The following is a 25,083-nucleotide window of genomic DNA, read 5'->3' on the forward strand; positions in this document are numbered from 1 at the left end:
GCCAATTTGCCAAAATGTTGAACTATCCCTTTAATGAAGTTACAGGGAACGATATCTGCCCTTAGTCTAGAAGAGTAGCATCAATGTATATAGCTGTCCTATTCACGTGAGATGTGTTTAATAAACAAACAGATATGATGTGATCTCCGTGTTCAGCTCTTCTACACCTACCAGGCTCTGAGGAACCCCAGATTGCTGCACAGCTTGCAGAGTATCGTTGATCCAGCTGTCGTAGCAGGGGTGGTCCGGGGGAGGTCTCCTGAGCCTGAAAACCACTGTGCTGTTATGATAGGAGGCCAGCCTCAGAAGCTGCTCAAGGCTGCACACACTCTGGTTGGCAATCAGATCCTTCTCATGCTGGGACAGGGTGTGCACCATCCAGAAGGGGTCATCCTGCAACCGAGGGGCAGAGCAGCGTGAGGATTATCACACATTTAACTGTTTAAAACACAATTTCTACAAAGCAATAACAATGTGCTCTTGGGAAGCTGAAGGAAAAAATGCCTATGCATCCACAATCCTAATAGGTGCTTTGAATAAACGCATCCATCCCAGTGTTAATGTGAACGGTTCTGACAACGCCTACAGGAAATAAAAATAGTGGAATGTTTTTCCCACATTTTCTTTCTTTCTTTTCCCGCTTGAGCGCTCCCTCACTGCTCATCAAAACACACAGGAGAAGATGATCAGATGACGCTTATTGAGCTTGAACACGATGTGCTTCACTTCACTTGTCAGACTCAAAAATTATTTTAATGACACTTATTATACAATCAGGCCATATGAGGTAACATGCTTGGGGCACTGACGGTGAGTATCTACATGGCAACAATAAGGCTTTTCTTTAAATACAATATCCAGTCTCAATATGCACACATGCAGGGTAAATAGACTGAAAGAGAGAGGGGAGAAGGTAATGCACATTCAAACACTGACACAGCAAAAACAGCCAAGTGTCTTCATAGAGTAATGTGATCTCACATACTATAAGGTCCAGAAGAAAAACATTTAACAAACACATTTAAAAATGCATAATGAGAATGGAAGACACTACTACTACACTCCACTACATTTTACTGAGAGATATTTGACACATTAGTCTTAAAGGGATAGTTCAACATTTTGGCAAATTGGCCCATTGCCATAATCCCTATAGTCATAGCAGTAGGTTCGTTACCTTTAATTGTTGGTGCAAGCTGTTTATAGAACGGCGGAGGAGAGCCGCAAGCTGCCCAGAGCTACGCTACGGTGGCTAATGGGATTTCTTGGTTTCCCTCATCAAACACACAATCCAACAACTCCAAAACGCTCTGGTGGACAAGTTGTGACCTGCACATTCACCACACTATGAGATAATAACAGAACGTTACGAGACGGAGTTGTTTTAGAGCTGAACGCGCATCACCGGTTTTGCATGAATTTACCTCTAAAACAACTCAGTTGCGCAACATTCTGTTATTATCTCATAGCGTGGTGAATGTGCAGGTCACAACTTGTCCACCAGAGCGTTGTGGAGTTGTTGGATTGTGTATTTGATGAGTTTGATGAAGGAAACCAATAAATCCCATGAGCCTCCGTAGCGTACTGTAGCTCTGAGCAGCTCACGGCTCTGCTCCGCCGTTCTAAAAATAGCTTGTACCGACAAATAAAGGTAACGAACCTACTCCTAAAACTATAGGGATTATGGCAATGGGCCAGTTTGCCAAAATGTTGAACTATCCCTTTAAGCAAGTAGACCGATTAAAGAGTAGAAATACATGACTTGAGTAAACTCTCTAAGGATTGAAGTGAAGCTCAGCAAAGAGGCTCAGCGCTGCATCTGGCAACAAATGGATCCAGATTCTCTTCCTCAGTAACAGAGGAAGAGGATAAAAGCAGACACAGGTGATGACTATGTAGGAAAACAACAACAGAGTAGCTCAGTTTTCCATTTCTTGTAGATGTTGCACTCCCATATGGAGCCACGCAGGGAAGAATAACTGGGCACCCGGACAGGCCAGTGTTTATTTTCATGCCTTGTTTGCCAGTGTATTTTGATCCTGTTTGGCCCCACTCTGGTATGTTACTCCAAAACAGGTTGAAACAGACAAAAATATTCTGTAGCGCTGTTTGACCCTGACCCACTATCTCTCTCTACCATCTAACATTGGATCTCAGTACTCAGATGAAACCAGAGGACATCACGAAGGATCAATGAGAGAGCAGCACTCATGACTCAGTGGGATAATGACCTTTATCACACATCACTGCACGTCACGCTGAGAGAAGAGATGAGATGGCTTCAACATAATCCCAGAAATTTAGTCCTCATTAGACCGAGGCCAAGAACTACCTTAAGGAACCACTGTCCTGCGTTGAGCTGCTGCAGATCAGTCCAGTTGAAGAATGAGGCTTCGTACATCCGTCTGTCTGGAAAAACCTTGTCTACGTCTGTGGTCCTCCGCAGGGTGCGGTCATGCATTAGGAAAGGCACTCCATCCACACTGGTGATCAGAGTATAGACAGAACAAATGAATAATAGACCAATGTTCCCGTGTCCATCATTTTGCAATGGACACATAGGATCCTTCATTTTGATTGGCCGGAGGTTTTTTATTTTTAATTTTAATGTCTCTGACGTAGCGACTTCACCACTCACCCCTTTCATGGATTATCTGTTACTGTCATGAATGCTTTAATTATAGAGACATTAATAATTTCTGCTTCACATTAATGAGGATTAATGTTCAAAGTTGGGCAGCAGCCTTTATCTGTATGAACTCTTGAAACCCCAGTGACACAGAATAAACCCACCGCTGTCACTCACGGCTTTATAAGACTTCAAAATGAGGGTGTGTTTACAACCAGAAAGCACTCGAAGGTATCACCACAGGTCACTTTATGTGCAGCTCAGAGTTTGAAATCATGTCGAACGACAGCAAAAGACAAAGGGCGACAGAGGAAACAACAGACTGTCAGGGTTTTTTTTGTTTTTGTTTTTTTATGGGAAAAAGCTGCTGCTTAATATTTGAATAGCAAATGAGCTCCATTTTTTTGAGTTCACGTCAGGTTGTTATCCTGACATAACCATGGCAACGTCCCCATTTCTCAATATTTGTTATTCAAATCTTTCGCCAAGAGAAACAAAATTTCCTGTTTTAACATTAGCATTTGTGAACTGTTAATTCCGCAATTTATGAATTAGAGAAAAAAACAAACACAAAATAGATGCAAAGGAAACAGGGGCAGGTGTGTGTGTGAGTGAGTGTGTGTGTGTGTGTGTGTGTGTGTGTGTACTGGATGTGTGTGTGTCTGGTTTGCTGCAAGACTGGAGTCTCACTGTCGCTCTGGTTGTCATCAAGTCTAATTACTCAGCACAGTCAGGAGCTTACCTGTCAGCGGCATGCACTAATCACACATGCACTCACCTCTCTTAGGACAGGACTGGGAACATAGTCAGCGCACACTCATGCACACACGCACACACGCACACACACGGCGCCAAAGTGGTTGCTAACACAATAAAAGAGTCTGCAGTTGGTTAAAATGCAAGAAACCAGAGTGACGATAACCGGAAACACGCTACTGTACAGATAGAAAACACCGGCCCCGCCCACAAACACGCAACCTGCTCCAACTCCGAAACACTCCCCCACTTAACACAATAACTCATCCTCCATCACTGCACATGCATGAGTAAACATGTAAACCCCCCCCACCCCTTCCATGGCCACTGCCACATCCACCCTCCCCACTTCCTCTTTCCTCCTCCTCCCAGTGTGTCTTGTGTGGCTCGGCCTGTCACCTCCCATCACGTCGGTGATGTCATCATGCCTCCATCTACTGACTGACTGCTGATACACTGATCTGCTGTTGTGACGCTCGAGCCCGTTCTGTGCCGGTTAATATCATGACTGTGTGTTGAGTCACTGGTTTTTTCTGATTTCGAATTAATTTATGAATAATATACGTCATATGAATAATATATAATTGCTTCATTATTTATTCTCTTGGTGGGTATATGAGCTAATCCTGAATTTGGTTTAGATTTTTTTTAAGGGAGACCAGGGTTGAAAAAACGAAATATAAATATAATATATATAAAAAAAAAAAAAGATTTTAATCTTTGCTGCGAGTACTTGTACTTATCTGTGGTTGTAGGAATGTGTATTATTATTGTGTTGGGTATGTCTGTGGTATGTAGGGATGCGTGGACCGTTGTTTTGCACCTGCACTTTTGATGTCCTTCCGCAACGAAGTTCCTAACGGAATAATAAAGTACTTTTGAACTGAATTTAAATTGAAATAACCTGTCCTTCTTTTGGCTTTTTCATTGTGCTTTATTGAAATTTATGTGCAGTATATTTGTGAGTGAGTGTGTGTTTTGTCACCTGATAGCAACGTCAGCCTCCAGCCCTGTGACGTTCATCTGCAAAGCTCGCTGGAAGGACCACAAGGTGTTTTCTGGAGCAAGCTGGAAACAAAGTAGGTTATTTTTTTTTACAAATTCCCATTAATGTGGTTTATCACAGATGTGAGTGACTCATTTTGCTAATCATAAACCAACATCACGAAAGGAAAACAGGATGCAATTGTCTTTTCGCCATTTAACTCTTCAAGTCAAGGTTGTGATCGATACAAAGCCAATAGGTAATACATTACTTGCGCACTTTTCCTGTGAGACCATGCAAGTTAAGCTGGGAACCACAGGATAGGAATGATGCTACAATCAATACAGGTTTCGGCTGGAAAACTGAGCCCAGTCATGTGACCCTTCCCCCTCCTCCCCCTCTTCCCCCACCATCGGGAGTTTCTTGCAGGCTCCCAAAGCCACTCCTAATTTTAGATTCCTCTGTAAGGATCGATCGCTTTACACAAATACCACAGAAAGGCAGGGTGTGTGTGTTTTTGAGCGTGTGAGCAACTGTAATGAAAAACAAGAAACTCCTTTTCCTTGGATGGATTGCACAATACACAGCGGCCTATCGTGCCAAGTCCATAAATCTCTTTCCAGGTAAACGCTTGGATGCAATAAAGTTAATCCAAGCCCATGAATCAGATATGAAAAATGAAAATGTGCTGTAGTGTGCATGCGCCATATTAACGTAAACCACTAATGCACACTTGACCCACAGGCACTTAAACACTGTAGCGGAGTCTATAATCTGATCTGTGAGAGAGAGGCGGTGCAGCTGAAAAGGTGAAGAGGCAGCAGAGAAGCTCATCGCCAGAAATCAACAGGCAAAAACGTCTCTCGCATCCAGCTGCAGAAGTAACAGTTGTCTCCGCGTTTGCCAGAAAGAGAAAATATATTCCTGCACATACACACGGCAGCCAGAGCTCCAGGCTCCGACTGCGCAATGTTTGTGGACTATTTTCAGTTGCCGGACCACAAGGTCATTAATAGACTAGAATAGCTCAGGGAAGAGCAGGAGGAGAGAAATGAGTGAAAAATAAGGTGGACAAATATCTATGAAAGGCTGCACAGTTTCTCCTCGGCCTTCTCCAAAGCAGAATGGAGCGGTCCTTGGCGCTCTCCGTTATGGCTCGTTTCTATGCAATGCAAATGTGAGGTGGCTCAAAGTGTACGTAAACATAAAAAGCCTGAGTCGCGCATTTCATTTACCCATCTTCTTCTGACTGAATGATGAAGGTCAGCTGACTTACCATGGGCGCTCCCTGGTGACCAATAACATCGGGCCGTGGTTTGAGGGTGGAGGGCTCCATGATGCAGGGGGAGTCGATGTAGAGAGGCATCACATAGAGTCCCAGTAACATACTGAGATACAGCAGCACCACCACCACCTGGAAAACTGGGACAAGACAGATGATGATCAAGTCTCTGATGTAAAGATGAAATTACAGTATAGATTAGGGATCGACCGAGATGTTTTTTTCAGGGTCGATACCGATACAGATTATTAGTAATCAAGGAAACCAATAACCGATATTAACAATGACATTTTCATTCAATTTAGCATAACACACCTGAGATCAGACTGAATACATTAAACTGTTTCTTTTTTGTACACTGTGAAAATCTGTGATAAAAACACCTTAAATTTTTGTGGAGAAATACTTAAACTCCAACACAGATCTTGAGCGTGCTTAAAAAATACATTTATTTTATTGGTTATCTGTGAAAAAGCGGCCAATAGGCTACAGATTATCGAAAAAACTGCTGAATACCGGCCGATATTATCTGCCATGTCGATAATCGGTCGGTCCCTAGTAGCCTATATATAATTTTATGGGACATACCATCCATGCCTGTGGGGAACATGTTAGCTTAGTTTAGCTTAGCGTAAAGACTGGAAACAGAGGAAATCTCTATCCAAAATCTGCCCTGTAGTATATCTGAAGCTCATAAACTAACATGTCACATTTGTTTTCAGGGAGTTACTGTATCAGGTGGTTTGAACTTGTCAAAAAAGCGCATTTCCGATATTGTCAAACTATTCCTTTAAATGTTAGAAGTTGTAAACATCCATATTTGTACTGCTAAAATGAAAATGATTCCCGTGGTAAAGTTTATTTTGCACTGATAGAGTCGTTAGCGGTTTCACTATGTGACCAGTGACTCATGCAGTTCGAGCTCTTGGTAAACATCTTCAGCTTGGACATAAATAGACAAATATAATCCACAGCACTGACAATCTTGGGAAACTGATTATCTTATGTTTATGTTTTGATTTGTAACCAACAGAGACATTTATGTGACATCTAGGACTCTCGTTGGGTTTTTAAAGAGATGCATGATGGACGTACAGTAGCCGCCGTGAATGTGGGTAATGCTCAGCACCGTTTATAGCAACGCCAACAACATTGACATTAAGGGGCCGAGGAGATCGCTTACCCCAGCATGCACCTCAGTGTAAGTGAGCGATGAAGGCTGCAAATGTGGACCTACACACACACACACACACACTCACAGGGGAATGCATTTGTTTCAAGGTCAGCTGAGGGGCGGGGTTGAGTCGACAACTCCTGTTACACACATGAGATTCACCGCCCTCGAGCCCTCATCCCAACACACACACATGCGCACACACACACACACCCTATTTAGTATTCAGACTCCACTCTGCATTACAGCAGAGATGCTACAGTGGGAGTCACCTGGCCGTGACTTTCCACCTTCACCGTCAAAGGCTCCAAAAGCAGAAAAAAAAAAAAAAATGCAGCAGAAGATTTCTTTTGTTAGTTTTAAATGTCGCTCCCAGTGGGTCGTTGTGTAAATCACTGGAAGTAGAAGTCTTTTAGCCACATTGCACCTTTCACTTTAACTGGGTGTGTTAATAATGTACACAACCCACTGACATTTACAAAAAAATACTGCTCATGTATGGCTACAATTTCTCGCACGGACAATAAAACTGGCATATAAATGACACTGACTTTAAGCTTTTAGCTGCTAATTCCCAGAAAGAGCTCTGAGTCTGTACTGAGGGAGAAAATAATCCAAGGTGTCCCGGCTGGAAAACATCACATGAGCCCACAGGAATGTTCGTTATCTCCGACACCCTGGGTGGAGGTCCTGGCCTCTGTCTACATCATGTTAATCATTCACCACTCTTCCTGTAACTGTGTGTACGCGCGCGCGTGTGTGTGTGTGTTTGTGGTCGACTGTTACATCAGGTAACAGTAACTTGTATTCTGTGTGACAAAGGTAAACATACTTGTTTTTTCTGCGCGGGCCACCTGTCCGGCCACAATCCATGACAGCGCCGTGACCGCAGCAAGAGCCCCTATGTGCAGGAACGGACCTGTAGCCTGTAGGACCAGTGAGGGTGAAGGCAGGAGATGAAAAAAAAAGATATAGAGAAATGAAAACAAAAGGGGAAAAAAAGAGAGAGATAAGGGAATTAATTGGGGTTTAAGAGAGGTGACAAAGAAGAGAAACAAAGATAGAGAAGACAGACAGGCATGGAAATTACAGGAATTATCTAGGGTTAAGACACTGGTGGCACAATTCAGAGATAATAGCTATCATTTGCAGAAGCATTCAATTTTAATGGCACTTCAGTACAATTCAAATCACACATTCTTGTGTGGCGCAATAATCTCACAGGGACACACTAATTATGCACTTTTCGCATCTCCTCGGATATTGTTTAGCTGCTAATTGTTACCAGGATAAATGCAGAGTGAGTGTTATGTCACCACAGATGTATATTACACTGTGCACTGTAAGGAAATAAAAAAAGATCCTGAGAGCTTTTTGTTGTCTTTACCTCAGTAAAGGTGGCAGCAGTTCAATTATTTTATCCGACGCTCACAAACCATAGGGGAGAAGACTGTGTTGTTACGTAGAAGTAACAGTCTCACTGCAAAAACTCAAATATCTTACCAAGAATATTTGTCACATTTCTAGTCAAAATGTAATTTCTAGTCAAAACAAATCTCATTATACTTAAAATAAGACTCATCATATAAAAAGTAGCTTGTTTTTAGACACTTTTTATTCCTTTCAAGCATATTTTCACTTGAAATAAGTAGAAAAATCTGCTAGTGGAGCAAGTTTTTCTTCCTTATAACAAGCACAAAAACTTTTTTGTTTTTCTACTTATTTCAAGTGAAAATGATCTAAAAACAAGTTAATTTTTAGATGATGAGTCTTATTTTAAGTGGATTAGTTTTGACTAGAAATGAAACAACTGACACGAGATAAGACAAATATTCTTGGAAAGATTTTGAGTTTTTGCAGTGCTGCCTCCACCCGAAGGATCACAAGACTCACTTTAGTACTGAATTGATGCCAGAGCCTTGGTAGCTGGATGAGCTACAGAACAAACCAAATAACCTCAACATCCATGGTGCATGTCAGACGCATCTCTCTCCCTCTCTTTGTTTCCCATCTGTCTCTTGACTGTCAGCCGTTCAAAAATCTAAAAAAAAAAAAATCTGAAAAAAAAGAAGTGATGTCAAGCCATCAATGTTTCAGTCTGCTGACCTGCAGGGAGATGGGGATGACATCCCACTCTTGTACCCATGTTTGATTGACAGATATCACCCCGATGATGGTGGTGAGCAGAGCAGCAGTCACTCCAATCTGCGTGGACACAGGGGGATAAACGCAGAAAATCAGAGAGGCTGTCACTTTGGATACATACATGTGCACTGCAGAATAGCCCTGCATGGCTCCGGGCCCTTTCACACCTCAAACAAGTGTTTGGGTTTTGTATTTGGTTTGCTGATCATCATATTCTAGAGGAGGAGGTCATTTACTGGGCTGTCACAAGCCTCCTGGGACAACACGATCCCAACTGAGAGTTCAGGACAAGTTCAGCTGATTGGCTATGAATGAACACACACGCAAGCACAAAGCAAACAGGTAACTGCAAACACACACACACACACACCGATAGAAAGATACACATTAGAAAAAACTATTGTTCAACAATGTCTACCTTCCAAGTTATCCGAACGCACACAAACACACATTTTACAATCACTCACTTGTATTCGTATTTCACCCTTACCTTATGGAGCCAGTGCAAATTTAACTGTTGCCCAAGTGCAATGTGGCAAAGCGCTAAAACCTGAAAAAGTACAAAACAAAACAGACATGCAAATAAGAGTACAACCTCCAAAAACAGCCTCACAGATCCCGACTTGCTCAGCTTCAGTATTTGACTACATTTCTTTTTCCAGGCAACACATACAGACAATTACTGTAAAGTGCTGGCTCAACAAGAGCACAGCAGGTTTGGCACCTCCTTAGCGAGTATATCATATGGGACTCACCATTAAAAATGCAATATAGGTGAAGCCAGCAGCCGTCGTGGCCAAGATGGGAACAGTGCCATCGCTCCACACCCCAGAGCGGTTGTAGAGGAACCTGCAGGAACACGAAAGGGAAAAACGTCTCTCATCATTTGAGCGTCACTAAGTGACACGAGGGCTCGGGGGAGAACTGAATTTATGTGCTTTGGGATTTTGTAATAGTTCTTAAAATAATTATCCGTCATTGCTAATTTCCTTTCAAAACCAGACAATGCCTCACAAAGTTTGACTTTGATGTTTCGTAACAAGATGACATAACTTTATAACACTATTGCTTCCTTTCACAAATAGACAGCAGGGTAATGGGAGTCTACAGGTTATCACCTCTGCAAGACAAGTGTAAGGATGGTTAAACAGCGAGGATACATACTGTACAAAATAAAAGCCAGCTGGTGCTTCAGAGGTCTGTGACAGCATCCCTCAGGATAAAGCTTTATTATTTCAATAAAACTAACGCAGACTAAACAAACACAGCAACCTAGGTGGCTGCAGACGCCACTGCTCGGCTATAGGGAGAGCTCAGACCAAAGAGGTTATGTGATTTTCATTATTAATGGATGGGTGGCAATTTATCGACTGCTGGTTTTTGTGTTATGGAGGAGCTGCACTGTGGGAGAAAGATGGAAAAAGCAATATTGAGCACTTTTTTAAACATATAAAAGCAGACAGAGTTGTGCAGTGAGTACACATGCACTGCAACTTTTTACTTGAGCACTAGTACAGTAGCACTTTATTACATTGTACTGTATGTTGTTGTTTCTCATTCCATCTTAGCACAACTCCAACAAAAACCCTGCTCTGGTTCTTGCATTGCTGCACCCCCATTTCATCTATCCATCCCTGACAGTTTTTTTGAGCACTGTAGCACTTTATTACACTAGATTATATTTGGTTTCGTTGTTTGGCTTTGTTGTGTTCTCAACCCATCCTAGCAAAACTCCATCCAGAAACCCTGTTCTGGTCTTTGCATTGTTGCATCTCCATCCATTTTATCCATCATAAACAGCCCAGCTCACCTAAATGTATTAAATTGCACTATACTTCCTGTTTTTTGTTTTGTTTACTGTTTTTTATTTATTTATTTTTATAGTAGTGTCATGTTAATTGTCTCTTTTTGTAGTTTTATTGTCTGTTGATTTCTGTTTGGATACCTTCCAATTTGTGTACCGATTTTCTGTGTTTCTTGTGTTTTTCCTGTTTTTATGAATTATGTTGTTACAGTATGTCCTTGTTGTTCATTTTAATGGCTTTTAACACCTAGCCCGGAGGACTACAGTCTGAAACTAGCCTTTGGCTAACACTGGCACCTTTACATTTATTATGTTCATTAATGTGCACTGTCCTCCTTAAATAAATACAGTACATGCTCTGAACTGTGATGCTCAATGATGCACTGGGTGGCATTGGGTGCATGAAAAGGTTGACAGCTGCAAAGTCTATACGTGTATAACTGTGTGTGTCTGACATGGCAGTGAGGGTCTATGGCACTAATTACATTCAAAGCCTTATCAGTGATTCCAGTGGCACAGAGCCACAGCAGGGTCACTTAGCACCGGTGCTCCTCGCCCTTTGTGAATAACATTTATACTGCAGATGGACGGGGGGACACTCCCTGCTGCTAAATCACTAGGACACATGAGGGGGCAGGATCATCTCTATGATTATCTGTGGGACCCACATAAAAGAAAAAAAACAGGAAATTTGTCCACTTCCTATTAAAAAGGAATGGCAAATGTCTGCCCACCAAATCTGACATCCAGAGATAAAAAGAGAAAAAGGACAACACAATGGTAAGATTGCTGATAAAACAGACTGGTGGTGGGGGTGGGGAGGAAGGGAGACAAAAAAGAAGCTGGATAATATACACACAGCAAAGGATGTGAAGTGAAATGCTATTAAAAAGGGGAAAATGTAGAGGAAATTGGGACCAGAATATCAAAGGGAAAAAAAAAACGACATTGGAAAAGGAAGGTGAGAGGAGGTAATGGAAAGCAGGGGACGATAATAAAAAGGAAAAGGTGACATTGCAGAGATCCCTGAGCGGGAGGAGAGGGGGGAAGGGGAGAGAGAGTTCACAGGAAAGACAAGTGTGTTGAACGTGACATTATGGGATACAGCAGTTAGTAGCCATGTGGCGCTTGAGAGCCTTTCAAAACATATTGCTTTACGGAAAATCATATGTGTCGTTTTGGAAAACAGATGAATTCTGTTTCAAGGTTTGGAATAAATCTTACAGTATAATGTTTTCAGTCACATAAATTAGTTTTTACATCAGTGAGTGAGCGCGGCACGGGGCTGAGTGGTGTACAGTACAGGAAACGTCTGGCAAGCCATCTCTCTGTTACGCAACAGTGTAATCTGCGGAGGTTTGGGCGGTCTCTGCTCAGACACACAGATTAAGCAGATGATTTAGGAAATCAACAAGCCCGACAAGCACGGATAGAATCTATTTACAGCCAAAACAATATGGTGACGGGCATCTGGCTCAAAGTTTTCGACATGAATACATGCATGCACGGGGCGGCTGGGTTGGATTGGATGCGTATACTCACCAGTTGAATTCGTTGTAGTCGTTATGTGCCTCCCACCAGAAGTAAAACCAGACGAGCAGCAGGCAGAAGGTAAAGAGGAGGATGAGGGACCACAGCAGCTCCCACTGTAAACACAAACACAATCAATTATTAATGTGTTTCCACTACACTTAATTGAGGGAGAAACAAGACGTAGGTGCATTAGATTAGATAATACTGAAAGCCTCTCCGTTGAGCCAAAAGTTTCCACAGTGGTCAAACGTAATGTATGGACTGAGAAGCACAACCCAAACTTCTTAGAGACCGTAGACAAACTTATCTGCTTTGAGGATGTGGCGTCAACCCGGCTGCTGACCTTTGCACAGAGTATTCCCTCATACACTTTGCTCATTATCGAGGAATTACTTTTAATAACTTCACGCAGAAGCCCACTAATTACTGTCCTCTTCCGTCATGCACTCTTGTATCCGTGCAGATATTAAACAGGCAACATCTGCAGAAATGAACCACAATGAGGCCGCCGCACTCGGGTGAATAATGACAGACTCTTTTCTGTCTTCTTCGGTGTGTCTTTTAAATCCATCTACACATTTGCTGTGACCCAGATGAGCACCTTTTGACCTTTTTGGCGAAGCACAGATAAGTGTTCATTATTTAAAGACAGCTCTGTGCACCCGAGCCGCAGCCGTGGTGCAGACAGCCCTCAAGTTGCCATGGACACATACAGTACTGAACAATGTTAAGAGAACAACATTTCTATCTTAAAGAGCAGGAATTCATCAGCTATGAACACATGAGGTGATAAGGTGACACATATTCTGATGACACCTTTAGATAAAAAGCAGTAGTCAGGCTTGAATGTGAAAAATTCAAGCAGGTCAGCCTGAGACTGTAGTCAGTATAGAGGTCAAGAAAAAGACATAATGAACACATTAGCATTGACAGACTGTATAATGTTTTTTCCCTAAATATCAATATGAGGGTCAATGACATCATGCCACCCAATGTCAAGTGATATAACTGGTATATTTTCATAATAAATAAAATAAATCTGGATTAAAATGTGCAATAAATGTAATTTACTTTTTTTTCAATACAACAAATTTTACATAATTTGTTACACTATAAGTCCTGCCTGGTGTTTCTAAAATGCATTAAAAGTGTTCAGAAATGGCCGTTTGTCCTGTTTGTCGCACCGAGTTTTCACGAGTTGCCGCACGAGTTTACCAGAGTTAGGAAAACAAATTTGATTGGTCGTTATTGGCAGGCGGGATATTCAATGTTTGGGGCGAGACCGAGCTCGGTGTGTGTGTGTCTCAGACGTTTGATTGACGGTTGACGGATCCAGTATCAGTCGCTGATGAATCGTGAGCAACGTGACGCATTTGTGTACCTGCATTATCCAATGCGAAAAAAAACTACCCCACTTTAGAGGAAAGTATACTTTTTATAGTACACTTATTAAATCCACTGTAGTTGGATAAGATATTTAATATTTAATATATTATTTAATAATATATAATATTATTCCTTTGTGGTTACACCATTTGACATTTCCAGGGGCCTCAGTCTTACCATTGTTAAAAAAAGTTTAAATGTCATTTGAAGTGACATAAAACCAATGTGAATACAAAATGTACATTCTAACAAATCCAGTGCTTTTAAATCAGTTATTTATTTATTTATTTATTTTCATTTAACTAAAACATTTTTTTATTTGTCACTGACTCATGAACAACTGTTTGCTAGTTGCTGTTGCATTGTGGTGGTAAAGACTCTAAGTTGAGCAGTCACCTTGAATGCACCGTTTCCGTGTTGTGTTTGTGCCAGGGATTATCACTCCACCAGCTGATGCGACGCACAGGTGAGACGTGCTGTCTGACCTGTTCATACCTGACCTCATTCTCACTATGTTTTGTTGGCAAAATAATCAATGTTTTTCAAATGTTTTAATGGAGACTCAGTGTTTTTAATTATAAATTAAAATCTGCTGCTTGTTCCAAGAGCTTTGCTCATGGTTCACAGCTCATTCAGTGGTTTAAAGATGCATCGTTTCATCCGTGTGCATGGTTTTATATGGCATGAATGTGATCAGCTGTGTAAAAAGGAAAACCAAGTCCAGAGGAATGCTGATTCGCTGCCCTCTCATGTTTGGATATGGCTTCTTGAGCACATGTCAGAAGTGCAAGAAGAAAAAAACATTGTTACGCAAGAGGGGTGATATGGGCACCACCCAAATAATAACAGGCTGCTAATGGTGTGTCTTTAAAAGGAGGAAAAAAAGGAAATGAGCCAAAACACATAAAAGCCATGTTTTCAGAGGGAGCAACACACACACAGTGTAGTCTTGTGACGAGGAGGGGAGGACAACAAATCAATCCCAGTCACAGGAAGGTTACTACGGTCTCTGTGACAGGCAGCGCTGCTCAATGATGAGAGAGCACCGACCCCGGTTCCCATGGTCCTTAATGACCACCTGGAAACACCTGGGAAATCCGACCTTGCTCCTGAGAGGTGACATTGTTCAACCCCCCCACTCTCACACTCCTCCACCTCCTCCTCCTCCTCCTCTTCTTCCTCCCCTCTGGATTATGATGGATGTGACCTGAGGGGCCCCTGGGAGAGCTGTGATAGTGCGGTCAAAAAGGATACCAACACCAAGGTCTCGGCTTCATCTGATCATCTAATAAACCGTTTCATATCTAATATCTAATCTATTTCCGGCTGTTTCACTAACCCTCCTCTCGGCCATGTGCTTTTGTTTTCAACGAAGCTGGCGAGAAAGCAATCTAAGGAGCGGTGGATAACTATATCATATAGGATGTTACGATGTGTATAGTTTTGTAGTCTTATCTGTCATAAACAAGAGATTACAGGTGTACAGTGTTGTGTGTTGCAATGCCGTAGAGACGGGAGATGGGACATCGGGTCGGAGGCTCTGATCTTGCAAGGTTGTTGTTCAGCCAAGGGACATTAGGTGGAGAGAGCCGCCATTCTCCCTTAACAAGTTACAAGTCATATATATCTAACCATCACAATTACTTTGAAGCTGTTTAATTAGGTAAAAATGTAGCATAGTCAAGGTAAAAATACTGCTACATTGGCCTCAATATGACAATAGGGCCAAGTTGGATGAATCTATCTGTCTGTAGGAGAGAAAATGTCAATACAGTACAGTGTACTGGTGTAGGTCTATGGTCTAAAAGAGTGCATGTTTTGATGGTTTATTTAAAATTACTAAAAGTTCTGGCTTTTAGTTTTAACATATGAAAAAACAAGACAAAAAAACAGCTTACAAGTCTCAGTTACTGGTGATTTAAACGCCCTGCTGGGCCTGATGTTTCTCTCTTCCTGTTTCCCAGCCAACTCAGCAGCAGAGCTCGTCTAGCCTGACATGACTTGGCCTGCCCTGGTGATACCACATTAACATTCTGCATGGCTGGCATTTTATTTGGGTACAAAACCCCACAGCAACAGAAATCTATCAGAAAATCAACAAGCTCAGAGAAGTGGGCCGTTTGAGGAGCCGGTGCATGCTAACGGTCATCTGTGCTGTGCTCTGGTAATTACTCCCGACCAGTCTTGCACTGTTGGTCCCTTGGAGAAATCATAGAAGACAAAGAGGACAAAGCTCTCCTTGGGAAAAATTCAGAGCTATTGAATTAGCTTTAACTCAAATCAAATTAAGTGTTTGAGGAGTAATTAAAAATATTATAATAAACTTTTTTCAAAATCACCCATGACCTTTCCTGCAGCTGCTCGGAGAAATGTAATCCAAGCAGCTGCAATGGTTAAGATTACATAAATATATTTTTACAAAAGTGAGCTCACTCCCTAAATTGTCAACAATGGAAATGGATGGAAATCACAAACTTCTCTTCTAAAAATGAAATATTTAATGGATCAACGCCAGTATCATGTAAACACTCTTTAAATCCTTAAAAAAAGGACACATTGTATAAAATCCTTCAACTGCGCTTTGCACACTCACGTCTTTGCATTAGGAATTTATTATGATACAGATTTACAACTCTTTCCAGTTACTATAAAGTATAAGTCGTTGCTGACTCACCACTGTGTCAGAGGAAAGTGTGTGAGTGATTTAACATTCAGGGAAAGAGGGGGAAGAAGCAGAAAACAACTTTGGCTCTGTCTTTTTTTTTTTTAATAGTTTAAGACCAGATGGGTGACGTTCACTACGCCAATTCACTGTAATAGTGAATAGTGAATAGCAAATAGTGAATAGTGAATGAACAGACACTTTATTTTTGCTGGTGTTTCTTTCTACATGGTTCTTGGGATCAATATGCCAAATCAAATTAAAGCCAGGAAAATGTGCAGAGGTGACAGTAGCTTCAAGCATTATTCCATAATGTACAAATACAGAGGTTTTCTGCTGTTTATCTGTTCTGTTTTTCCTCTACGTGCACAACTCCTCTTGATAATGCCTGCACGACTGAATGATCCTTGTGTTCCCTTCGTGAACACCGTCAAACAGGATCTAGGCAACAACAACTGAGCGTCATATTCTCAATTTATGCTCAGCTGCTGCCCCATTGCACAGCACATGCATGTGTGGGCATGCTTGTTTACTGAGATACTCATAAGAAATCAAATACAGATGCTGCACTGCTATTCAAACAAAGCATATGGCAATACTATCTATTCTGATTTGCATCCAGTTGTGCAAGTCAACTGGACGCCGTGACGTGAACAGGATGCAATGTTCTTGAAAAGCTATTACAAGATAAATAAATATACATACGTGAACACAAAAAAAGGATGTATGCATTTAAATCTGTCAAACCTAAGACAGCAACACAACACACGAGCCTCCTGTGCAGCTCTGACCCCCTTATGAGCAGCGCACAGGGAAACAGCCCAACAGCCTATAAATCACACCGGCAGGCTTATGAATTACTGGTATAATAATAACCACGCACATTTCTACCACAGCATTCTTCTGTAGAAGAACAGCATGAACTGGAATACAATGTTAAGTTGTCCTTGTATCATCGTGTGCAGTATATCTACATCAGCGAGAGAGCAGCGGCACGGTGAAAGTTGTCAGTGCTCTTCTCTTCTACAGAAATATAACAACTATAACTTTCACACTCCTTTCTGTGCGCAGATGATCATGTGACTATGTGATAAAACTCTGAGAACTGTAGTTTCTATGGGTAACAGTACTGACAAATGACAAGATTAGTCATCAGAGGGATGACACTGACTATTGTACTTATAGGCATGTAAGTATAATCAATTTATCATCATTATCCGTATTATTCCCATTTTCATCCATTTATGTAATACACAAGTAAGTACGACAGCTACCTCTAAAGTTTCCTCTGGCAAAGTGCACATTAGTATTCATCCTATACACTTTGTCAATTACATTTATTAGATAATATCTGCTCAGGTCATTTCAGCTCTGCTAGTTAACATGCAATTAGATGATGGATTCAATTAGGCATGGCAGCTTGGCTCAGTATGCTGCTGTCTAACATGCCAGCACTGTGCTGAGAAAATATAGTGTGGGAGGGTCCCAGATCAACTTGATGATTCGTAATGACTGCAGACAGAGACAGAACAAACAAACAAACACTATCAAGTTGGTTTGTGTGCATAAACTTGGAAACTCATGTAAACGGAGGCACGGAGGACAGAGAAAAAAAAAAGGTAAAGCTCCTGTAGCTATTAATTCTGACAGCGCAGCCTCACATGCCTCTCTCTCTCTGCCTCTTCACTGGACTTAACACCTCGGTCCCTTGTCACATTCCTGAGCATATCCAGATAAGTCCCTGGCATTTCACACTGGGTGTGCGTCGCTTTATACTGCAGCTATACCAGCAGAGCAATGCACCAGATGTAAAAGTAAAAGTAGAAGTGCATAGGAGATCCTGAAAAATGAAAAATATAATAAAAAACCTGCAAAATACTGAACTGAATCTCCTCCTTTCCTCTGTGTTTGTGTTTTACAGACAAAACTTGTTAATTTTCTGACATTTATGGTGTTGCTCTTTAAAACATTAACAGGAAATTGAACTACTGTTTTTTAGCCAACAGTTATTATACATTTATTATGCGACAATTTGGGTTGCTTCTTTAAGGCAGCCCACAAAACCAGAAAATTACATAGTATGCACCAAATGGGTCAACAGCTTTACAGGAAGTAGCTTGTGGCTTTTCTGATCACCGCGTCATAAATGTACATTAATGTAATTCAGTGACCATCGCAGTGGTGGTCACTCGCTGCGTTTACTAATTTTAGATTTAACATTTATTTGTAAAGTGGGAAATCCTGCTATGTACTGACAATCAAGTGAAGCTACAAATATAAATCCCCATCCTTCTTAGTTTCTCCATCAGGAACATGTGAATGTTTACTACTTTACATCAGCGAGCAACGACAGACCATCTCTATCATCAAAAAACAAGATCAATCATGATTGGTTTAATGTCACAGTCAGAAGCAGGACTGACACCAACAATTATTCTATTATTATTGATTAATATATTAACACTTTTGTCTATAAAATGTCAGAATATAGTATTTAAAAAAAAGCCTGATCCTAATTTTCTAAAGCTGGATGTCTTCAAATGTTAATTTGCCTGACCAAGCTTTCAGTTCATCATCATACTGTATAAGACAGACAAGAAACTCAAAATAAAATGTGTTATGAATGCATGAGCATTTTTTCAATACCACTGAATAATAAAAATATACTGTAGGTTCTCAGAAATAGATTAATGGTTTTAATTTCCAGGCTTAATGTTTTTCTTTTTGTTCTTTTGTGTAAACGAACTGGGGATTAGTACAAGTCATTACTGTGTGTAGAAACTAATCTGGATGTTTCAATTAGAAACACAAATCAAACAGTAATCACACAGAGAGCAACTAAAATCACTCATAAAGGGCGTAAATGAAAATCGGGTAAACATGTCCATGACTCATTTACAAAGACATCTTGACTCATGGTTTCTGAATATTTACTAGATGATGAACGGTCACCGTGAGAGTGAAGGGAGTGAGACACTACACTCAACACAATGTGACGGTGGTTTTTCCCCTGTATTTCAGGAACAAACTCTACAGTGTATGAGTTTATTTTGGTTTTATTCAGCATGTAAATCTAAATGCAGAGCTTCATTTGGAAAGAGAGGAAGAATGTGCCAGAAAAATTACCCTCTGCTTTTTTGGGGTTTTTTTGGGACACAGACAGGTAGTCATCATCCCACCCTGTTACTTCCTGTACACGCCACGCCTCGATTACTACTCTTTACATTAAAACACACCACTAACCATCACACCCTCAGCCTCATCACTGAGTCAACTCACATCTGATTTATTGAAGCTCATGACCTTTCAAACTGACAGCTACTGGGAAGATGAGCGGATGTATGTGATCTGAAACACAAAATACTTGGGGGGGGTGAAAAACATTAAAGGGATAGTTCACTCAAAATTGAAATTTCACTCATTTGATTATCTACTCACCCTCATGTCGACTAAGGGCCGGGAGAAGTTTCGGAGTCCTCCGTGCCTTCTCTGATTTACAGCGGGGCTCCGTGCAGCACTGCATGTCCATATGATGGTTGGGAATGGAGCTCACTTTTCTTTGTCCAAAAAACATCCAAATACCTCCATAGTGCTCGTCTGTAATGTCCCTCTTGTAATAAAGCCCCAACATGAGAAATTGTTCCGAAAAAAATTAAATAAGTCTATAGTTTAAGCTTGTTTGTAGCGGAAGCTCCCAGTGTTGCTCTGCCGGAATCTTGCGCGATTTGCGGAGCCGTGAACTGGGTGTCAATGCAAATCGCGCGAGATTTGCACAGACACAGGCAAAGCAGTGAACTGAGACACTGGGAGGTTCCGCTACAAACAAGCTTAAAACATAGAATTATTCTTTTTTTTTCGGAACAATTTCTCATGTCGGGGCTTCAATACAAGAGGGACATTACAGACAAGCACTATGGAGGTACAGTATTTGGATGTTTTTTGGTGTGTCTTTTTGGACGAAGAGAAAAGTGAGCCCCGTTTGTTACTGTCATATGGCAGTGCAGTACTGCATACCCCTACCCCCCTGTAACTCAGAGAAGGCACGAAGGACTCTGAAACTTCTCCCAGCACTTAGTCGACATGAGGGTGAGTAGATAATGAGTGAAATTTCAATTTTTTTTTTTAAGTATATTTTTCGGCTTTTTGCCTTTTTTTTTTTATTTGATAGTGATGACAGTAGAGATAGACAGGAAATGGGGAGGCAGAGAGAGGGGGAATGACACGCAGGAAAGGTCTGCCCGACGCGGGATTCGAACCGGGGACGCCTGCGGCGAGGACTGTAGCCTCTACATGGGGCGGCCGCTCTACCCACTGCGCCACGCACCACCCCGAAATTTCAATTTTGAGTGAACTATCCCTTTAATTGCCATTAGAAATGAATGAATGCCAGTGATCCAAATAACTAATTTACGAGGATAGAGGGGAATCACTAACCTTCCTTCAAAAAAACCTCCTGAAACCAGGTGTCACTGTAGTGTAAAAGAACAACAGCTCGTTTGTCTGCCTCATCCAGGGCAAATGACGACCCAGGTGACCACTGACAAACAATGGCAGAGCAGCTTTGTTGCTATTTTTGAAGCCTTTGTGTGACCAAATGGTAATGAGTGGCTAAATGGAAATACTTTCAATTATTACTGAGAGGCCAGATCGGCTTGCAGTGCATGACGTGCGGGCTGTCTTCCCTACAAAGCACCTTGAACACAAGGAAGAAGCAGCTTCGTGGAGACGGCCGGTCTCAACCTGAACGGCTCGTTACAGTGAACAGAGATGAAAAAAGGGAGAGAAACAGCACGATCTTCTTCTGGATTATGAATGAGTCGACAATTGTTTCAACATGAGATTCTCAGTTCTCACGCTTCTGTGATTCGCGCAGGTTCCAGTTACATGTAGCCGATACCTCGTCCTTGATTGGTCACAGTGTGTTTACTGGGTTTGTTAAAGATGCAGTCTTATATAACATCACCTTGACCTGTGCCGTGTCGTATTCTCAATGGAAATGACAGCTTTCTGTTTCTAGTAAATGAACAGACTAATAAAAAAAATACTGCATTACACATTTCAGGACAAAACTATACGCCCTTAGCAGTGACTCAGTCCATTCTCAGTTCTTACTCATGATGTGAACAAGTTAAAAGAAAGTTGAGGGGGGAAAATATATTGAGTCAACTGAACCGGCATGGCCTGCAGCCTGCAGAGTGCCTGAGCCCAGAATGTGAGCTTCTTACACTTGAGTTAAGACGGGTGGGTGCTTTCCAGCAGCACACGGTCAAAACAAAAGGATGAGCGCCGTGAACAAATAATGCTGACTCTGCACTATCTTGTCAGTTGGCCTGAAAGACAACCACTTGCAACAGGAAACAGAGCTACAAGGTGTCCAGTTTCCTGCAAACAGGGCAGCAGGGGAATCAATATCTCTTTATTTAGTTCTGCTATGCTTTTATATATAAGTGCTACCAATGATAATTACCCATACAGTACAGTACCTGACTCCTGCTCCGTTCTGTTTAAAAGTCTCACTGCTGCATAGGTTCATATGGGCCGTATATTTCCTTTTGCACTTCTATGTGTGTCAAGAGTGACATGAGTCTATTGTGTGTGTGTGTCCAAGGTTTCTGCTTGTCTACAGTATGGTATGTGGGCATAAATAAATCATCCAACCTTGTGTGTGTGTGCATGCGAGCACACACATGATTATACGCTTTGTGTCTGAGTTTGTTGCAGCAACATAACCCGTGTGTCCTTCCCAACTACAGAACAGGAGAGATTACGGGAAAAGGTCAGGACACAGGGCTCATCTTGTGTAGGCTGTGATACTTAACCTGGCATGTGCCTGACACTAGAAAAAAGAAGAGAAAAAAACACTGAACACTGCACGCAGCACATTCTTTGGTCGGGGGTTGAGTTTGACTGCACACTGTTAAATGCTAAAATAAGAAAACATTATATATAAAAAGAATTTGATGCCAAATGTACATCTCTCATAACTGCTCATTATCTGGAAGCCTTCACAGACGAGGCGCCTATACAGAATATATATGCATCCTGCACTTTTGTTCCAACTATTTTCTGAAAACAATGGATACAGAGATTCAGTTTCTACGAATGTAAGGCCTTATTTTAGTGTCATTGTCCTGTAACTGTCTGGGTTATTGTAATGTTTTTCATGTCATGTGTGTACCCCAGGAAGATAAGCGGCTGCAATGCAATGCAACAGCTAATGGGGATCCTAATAAACTTAAAGGGATAGTTCAACAGCTTTGCAAACTGGCCCATTGCCATAATCCCTACAGTTTTAGGAGTAGGTTCGTTACCGGAGTTGTTTTCGAGGCAAATGCGGAGACTGCTTGCTGAAAAACTGCTGCGATGAGGGAAACTAAGAAATCCCATCAGCCTTGTGGCTTGCGGCTCTGCTTCGCCGTTCTAAAAATAGCTTGCACCGACAATTAAAAGTAACGAACCTACTCCTACGACTATAGGGATTATGGCAAAGGGCCAGTTTGCCAAAATGTTGAATAAACTTTAATAAACTGAACAACAATCAGTGTGTTCATGCTTCGGCAAAATAATGCACAGATGGCAGATGAATGCCATTTGACAGCCACTATATGGTAAAATAAAACCACATGCACAAAAAAATAATAAATAATGAAAATATACTATGGGCATTTTTCTTCTTCTTCTTTTTTTTTTTTAATCAAACTAATTAAAAATAACCCAGACGAGGAACAGTGGAGTATTTGTAATGTGGAATGAGCCTCTATGTGGCGAGCTCAAGGTTATTGAATGGAGGATAAGCCAGCAAGGACATATTTGGTCAAAGATAATTGTTCTTTGTAAATCAATGTTGAAAGACAAACATCAGAGTAGGGTATCTAGAGACCATGAGATGTAAGAGCACACTGCTAGTCTGTCGACGCCAAACACAGACTGTGGACTACAGATTTCAGTGGGTCATTTTTTCCCCCCCTTTAGTAGTAGATTAAGAAACAGCACTTGTTGTAGCACTTCCTACACACAGCTGTCAAAAGAGTAGACTCACATTAATGTAACAGCTACAGTAATAGCTTTTCAATTCAGCAGCTGAAGATCAGGAAGTGGAACGTGATGATTTTCTTGCACATTAGTAGCATAAATGTTTATTGTTGTGTCATCAAAAAGATTTGAAACCCCGACGAGGTGAACAAAAAGTAAAAAAAAAAAAGAAAAAAAAAAAAAAGAATAGGACATCAAGCTCTCCCAGAACAGCTGTGCAGTTATCGTTGAAAATGACCTTGACTGGATAAATTACACAGAGTGGAGTGATCAGCTCTCATTTGCTGCCAACCTAATGTGAGCACATGTGTGTGTACAGCTTATAATTATCTTATGAGATAAATCGATGACAGCAAGGAAAGTCTCAACTCTGGTTTCTACTCGTTTACGCAACAATGTTTCCCACAATTCACTGAAACAGGGAAAAAGGTTATCAAGAATCTCCCGAAGGGAAAACTTGCATGAAACTGGAGGAGATGTGGGGGATTCAGATACATGATGCTTTATCATATATGAAGGTCAGTCAAATGCCAATGTATGGTGCATTAACAGATTGGCTACTGAAGGTACTGACATGTATTCTCTAGTGACCATCCTTCACATATATTCACTCTATTGTCACTCTGTTACACCATGTCAGACCATGTTGTTGAAATAATTTGATAATGTGATTTATTCTTGATTGATAAAGTTTATGTCTTCTGTAATCATTGCAACTGGTCAAATGTGATTAATGATGTGTATAAATAGGAATAAAAGAGGAATGTGTCTAAAAAAAACAATATTATTACAACTTTATGGGCAACAGTGGATATTCTGTAAAAAACAAAACAAAAACAGCCACAATGTGTTTTCGTTAAATCGCTAACAGCCACAAAAGGGGGTTTATCTCCTCCTCTCACCTTGGTAGTGTCATCATGGGAGCGTTGATAGCGTTTCCAGCGGCAACCATAGATCCCAGTGATACATGACAAACACAGCTGGCGCTCATAGACCTGGAGGGGTTGGTGTTTCACCATGCTCCTTCAGTCAGTCCTGGTCCTGCTTCCAGAGCTCTAACATCCCACTGACTAGGAAGGATCCTGTTGGAAGATATGAGGGAAAAAAAAGAAAAGAAAAAGAAATGCAGAGATTGATTCAAACTGTTTGGGACTACAAAAGACACACTGGACAATCTGTGGAACAAACAGTAACTGGAGCAACATGTCTGGCACTTTGATAGAAAACACATGCTGGCTGGAGAAGCACCATTCTTTTGATGCAAAGCCAGGCTTCAAATTAAGACCTTGTTTCCCAGCTCTTGTTTCCAATGACAACTGAGGCTGCATAGAGCTTTCATCATCAATATGATCAAGGTTAAATTAAAAAAAATGAAAAAGATCATTTTGAAAAGGGCTTAGACAACAAACTCTCTATTGAACAGATCATTAAATTTCAGTAATCATGAATATATCACACAGTCACTACATATTTGGGCCAAAAGGCAGCGAGTAGGCGTCGTCTCTGCCTTTCATGCCAGGCCTGAAAAGAAAAGGCCAACAGGTGTAATGAGGGTGTTATGCAACAGAGACATTTTATGAAAACCCTTAAGCTTGCAGTATTAGAAAAAGAATGAATTAAATTAAAATAAACAAAACGAAAATCAATGCATACTGCTTCGTGAGCAAAAAAACAACAACCACACTGGAATGCAGT

General features: G+C 41.2%; 1 protein-coding gene across 4 annotated transcripts in view; it reads right to left on the bottom strand.

Moving 5' to 3' along the window:
* The window catches only part of gdpd5b (glycerophosphodiester phosphodiesterase domain containing 5b), a 50,049-nt gene that overhangs the window by 8,122 nt on the left and 16,844 nt on the right, over positions 1 to 25,083 (bottom strand). For all 4 annotated transcript variants that reach the window (XR_015037462.1, XM_085795077.1, XM_085795076.1 and 1 more), the window contains exons 2-11: positions 24,291 to 24,470; positions 12,318 to 12,421; positions 9,727 to 9,820; positions 9,462 to 9,521; positions 8,933 to 9,031; positions 7,659 to 7,752; positions 5,647 to 5,792; positions 4,371 to 4,453; positions 2,333 to 2,483; positions 172 to 393 (exon numbers count right to left, since the gene is read on the bottom strand). Coding sequence is in view for 3 of the 4 variants with exons in the window: in XM_085795077.1 (XP_085651203.1) it covers positions 172 to 393; positions 2,333 to 2,483; positions 4,371 to 4,453; positions 5,647 to 5,792; positions 7,659 to 7,752; positions 8,933 to 9,031; positions 9,462 to 9,521; positions 9,727 to 9,820; positions 12,318 to 12,421; positions 24,291 to 24,407 (1,170 nt within the window). In the remaining variant the exon portion in view is untranslated. The remainder of the gene's footprint in view (positions 1 to 171; positions 394 to 2,332; positions 2,484 to 4,370; positions 4,454 to 5,646; positions 5,793 to 7,658; positions 7,753 to 8,932; positions 9,032 to 9,461; positions 9,522 to 9,726; positions 9,821 to 12,317; positions 12,422 to 24,290; positions 24,471 to 25,083) is intronic.

Source organism: Trachurus japonicus, chromosome 13 (assembly GCF_045865225.1).
Source record: "Trachurus japonicus isolate A0001 chromosome 13, Traja_1.0".
NCBI classification, from domain to species: domain Eukaryota; kingdom Metazoa; phylum Chordata; class Actinopteri; order Carangiformes; family Carangidae; genus Trachurus; species Trachurus japonicus.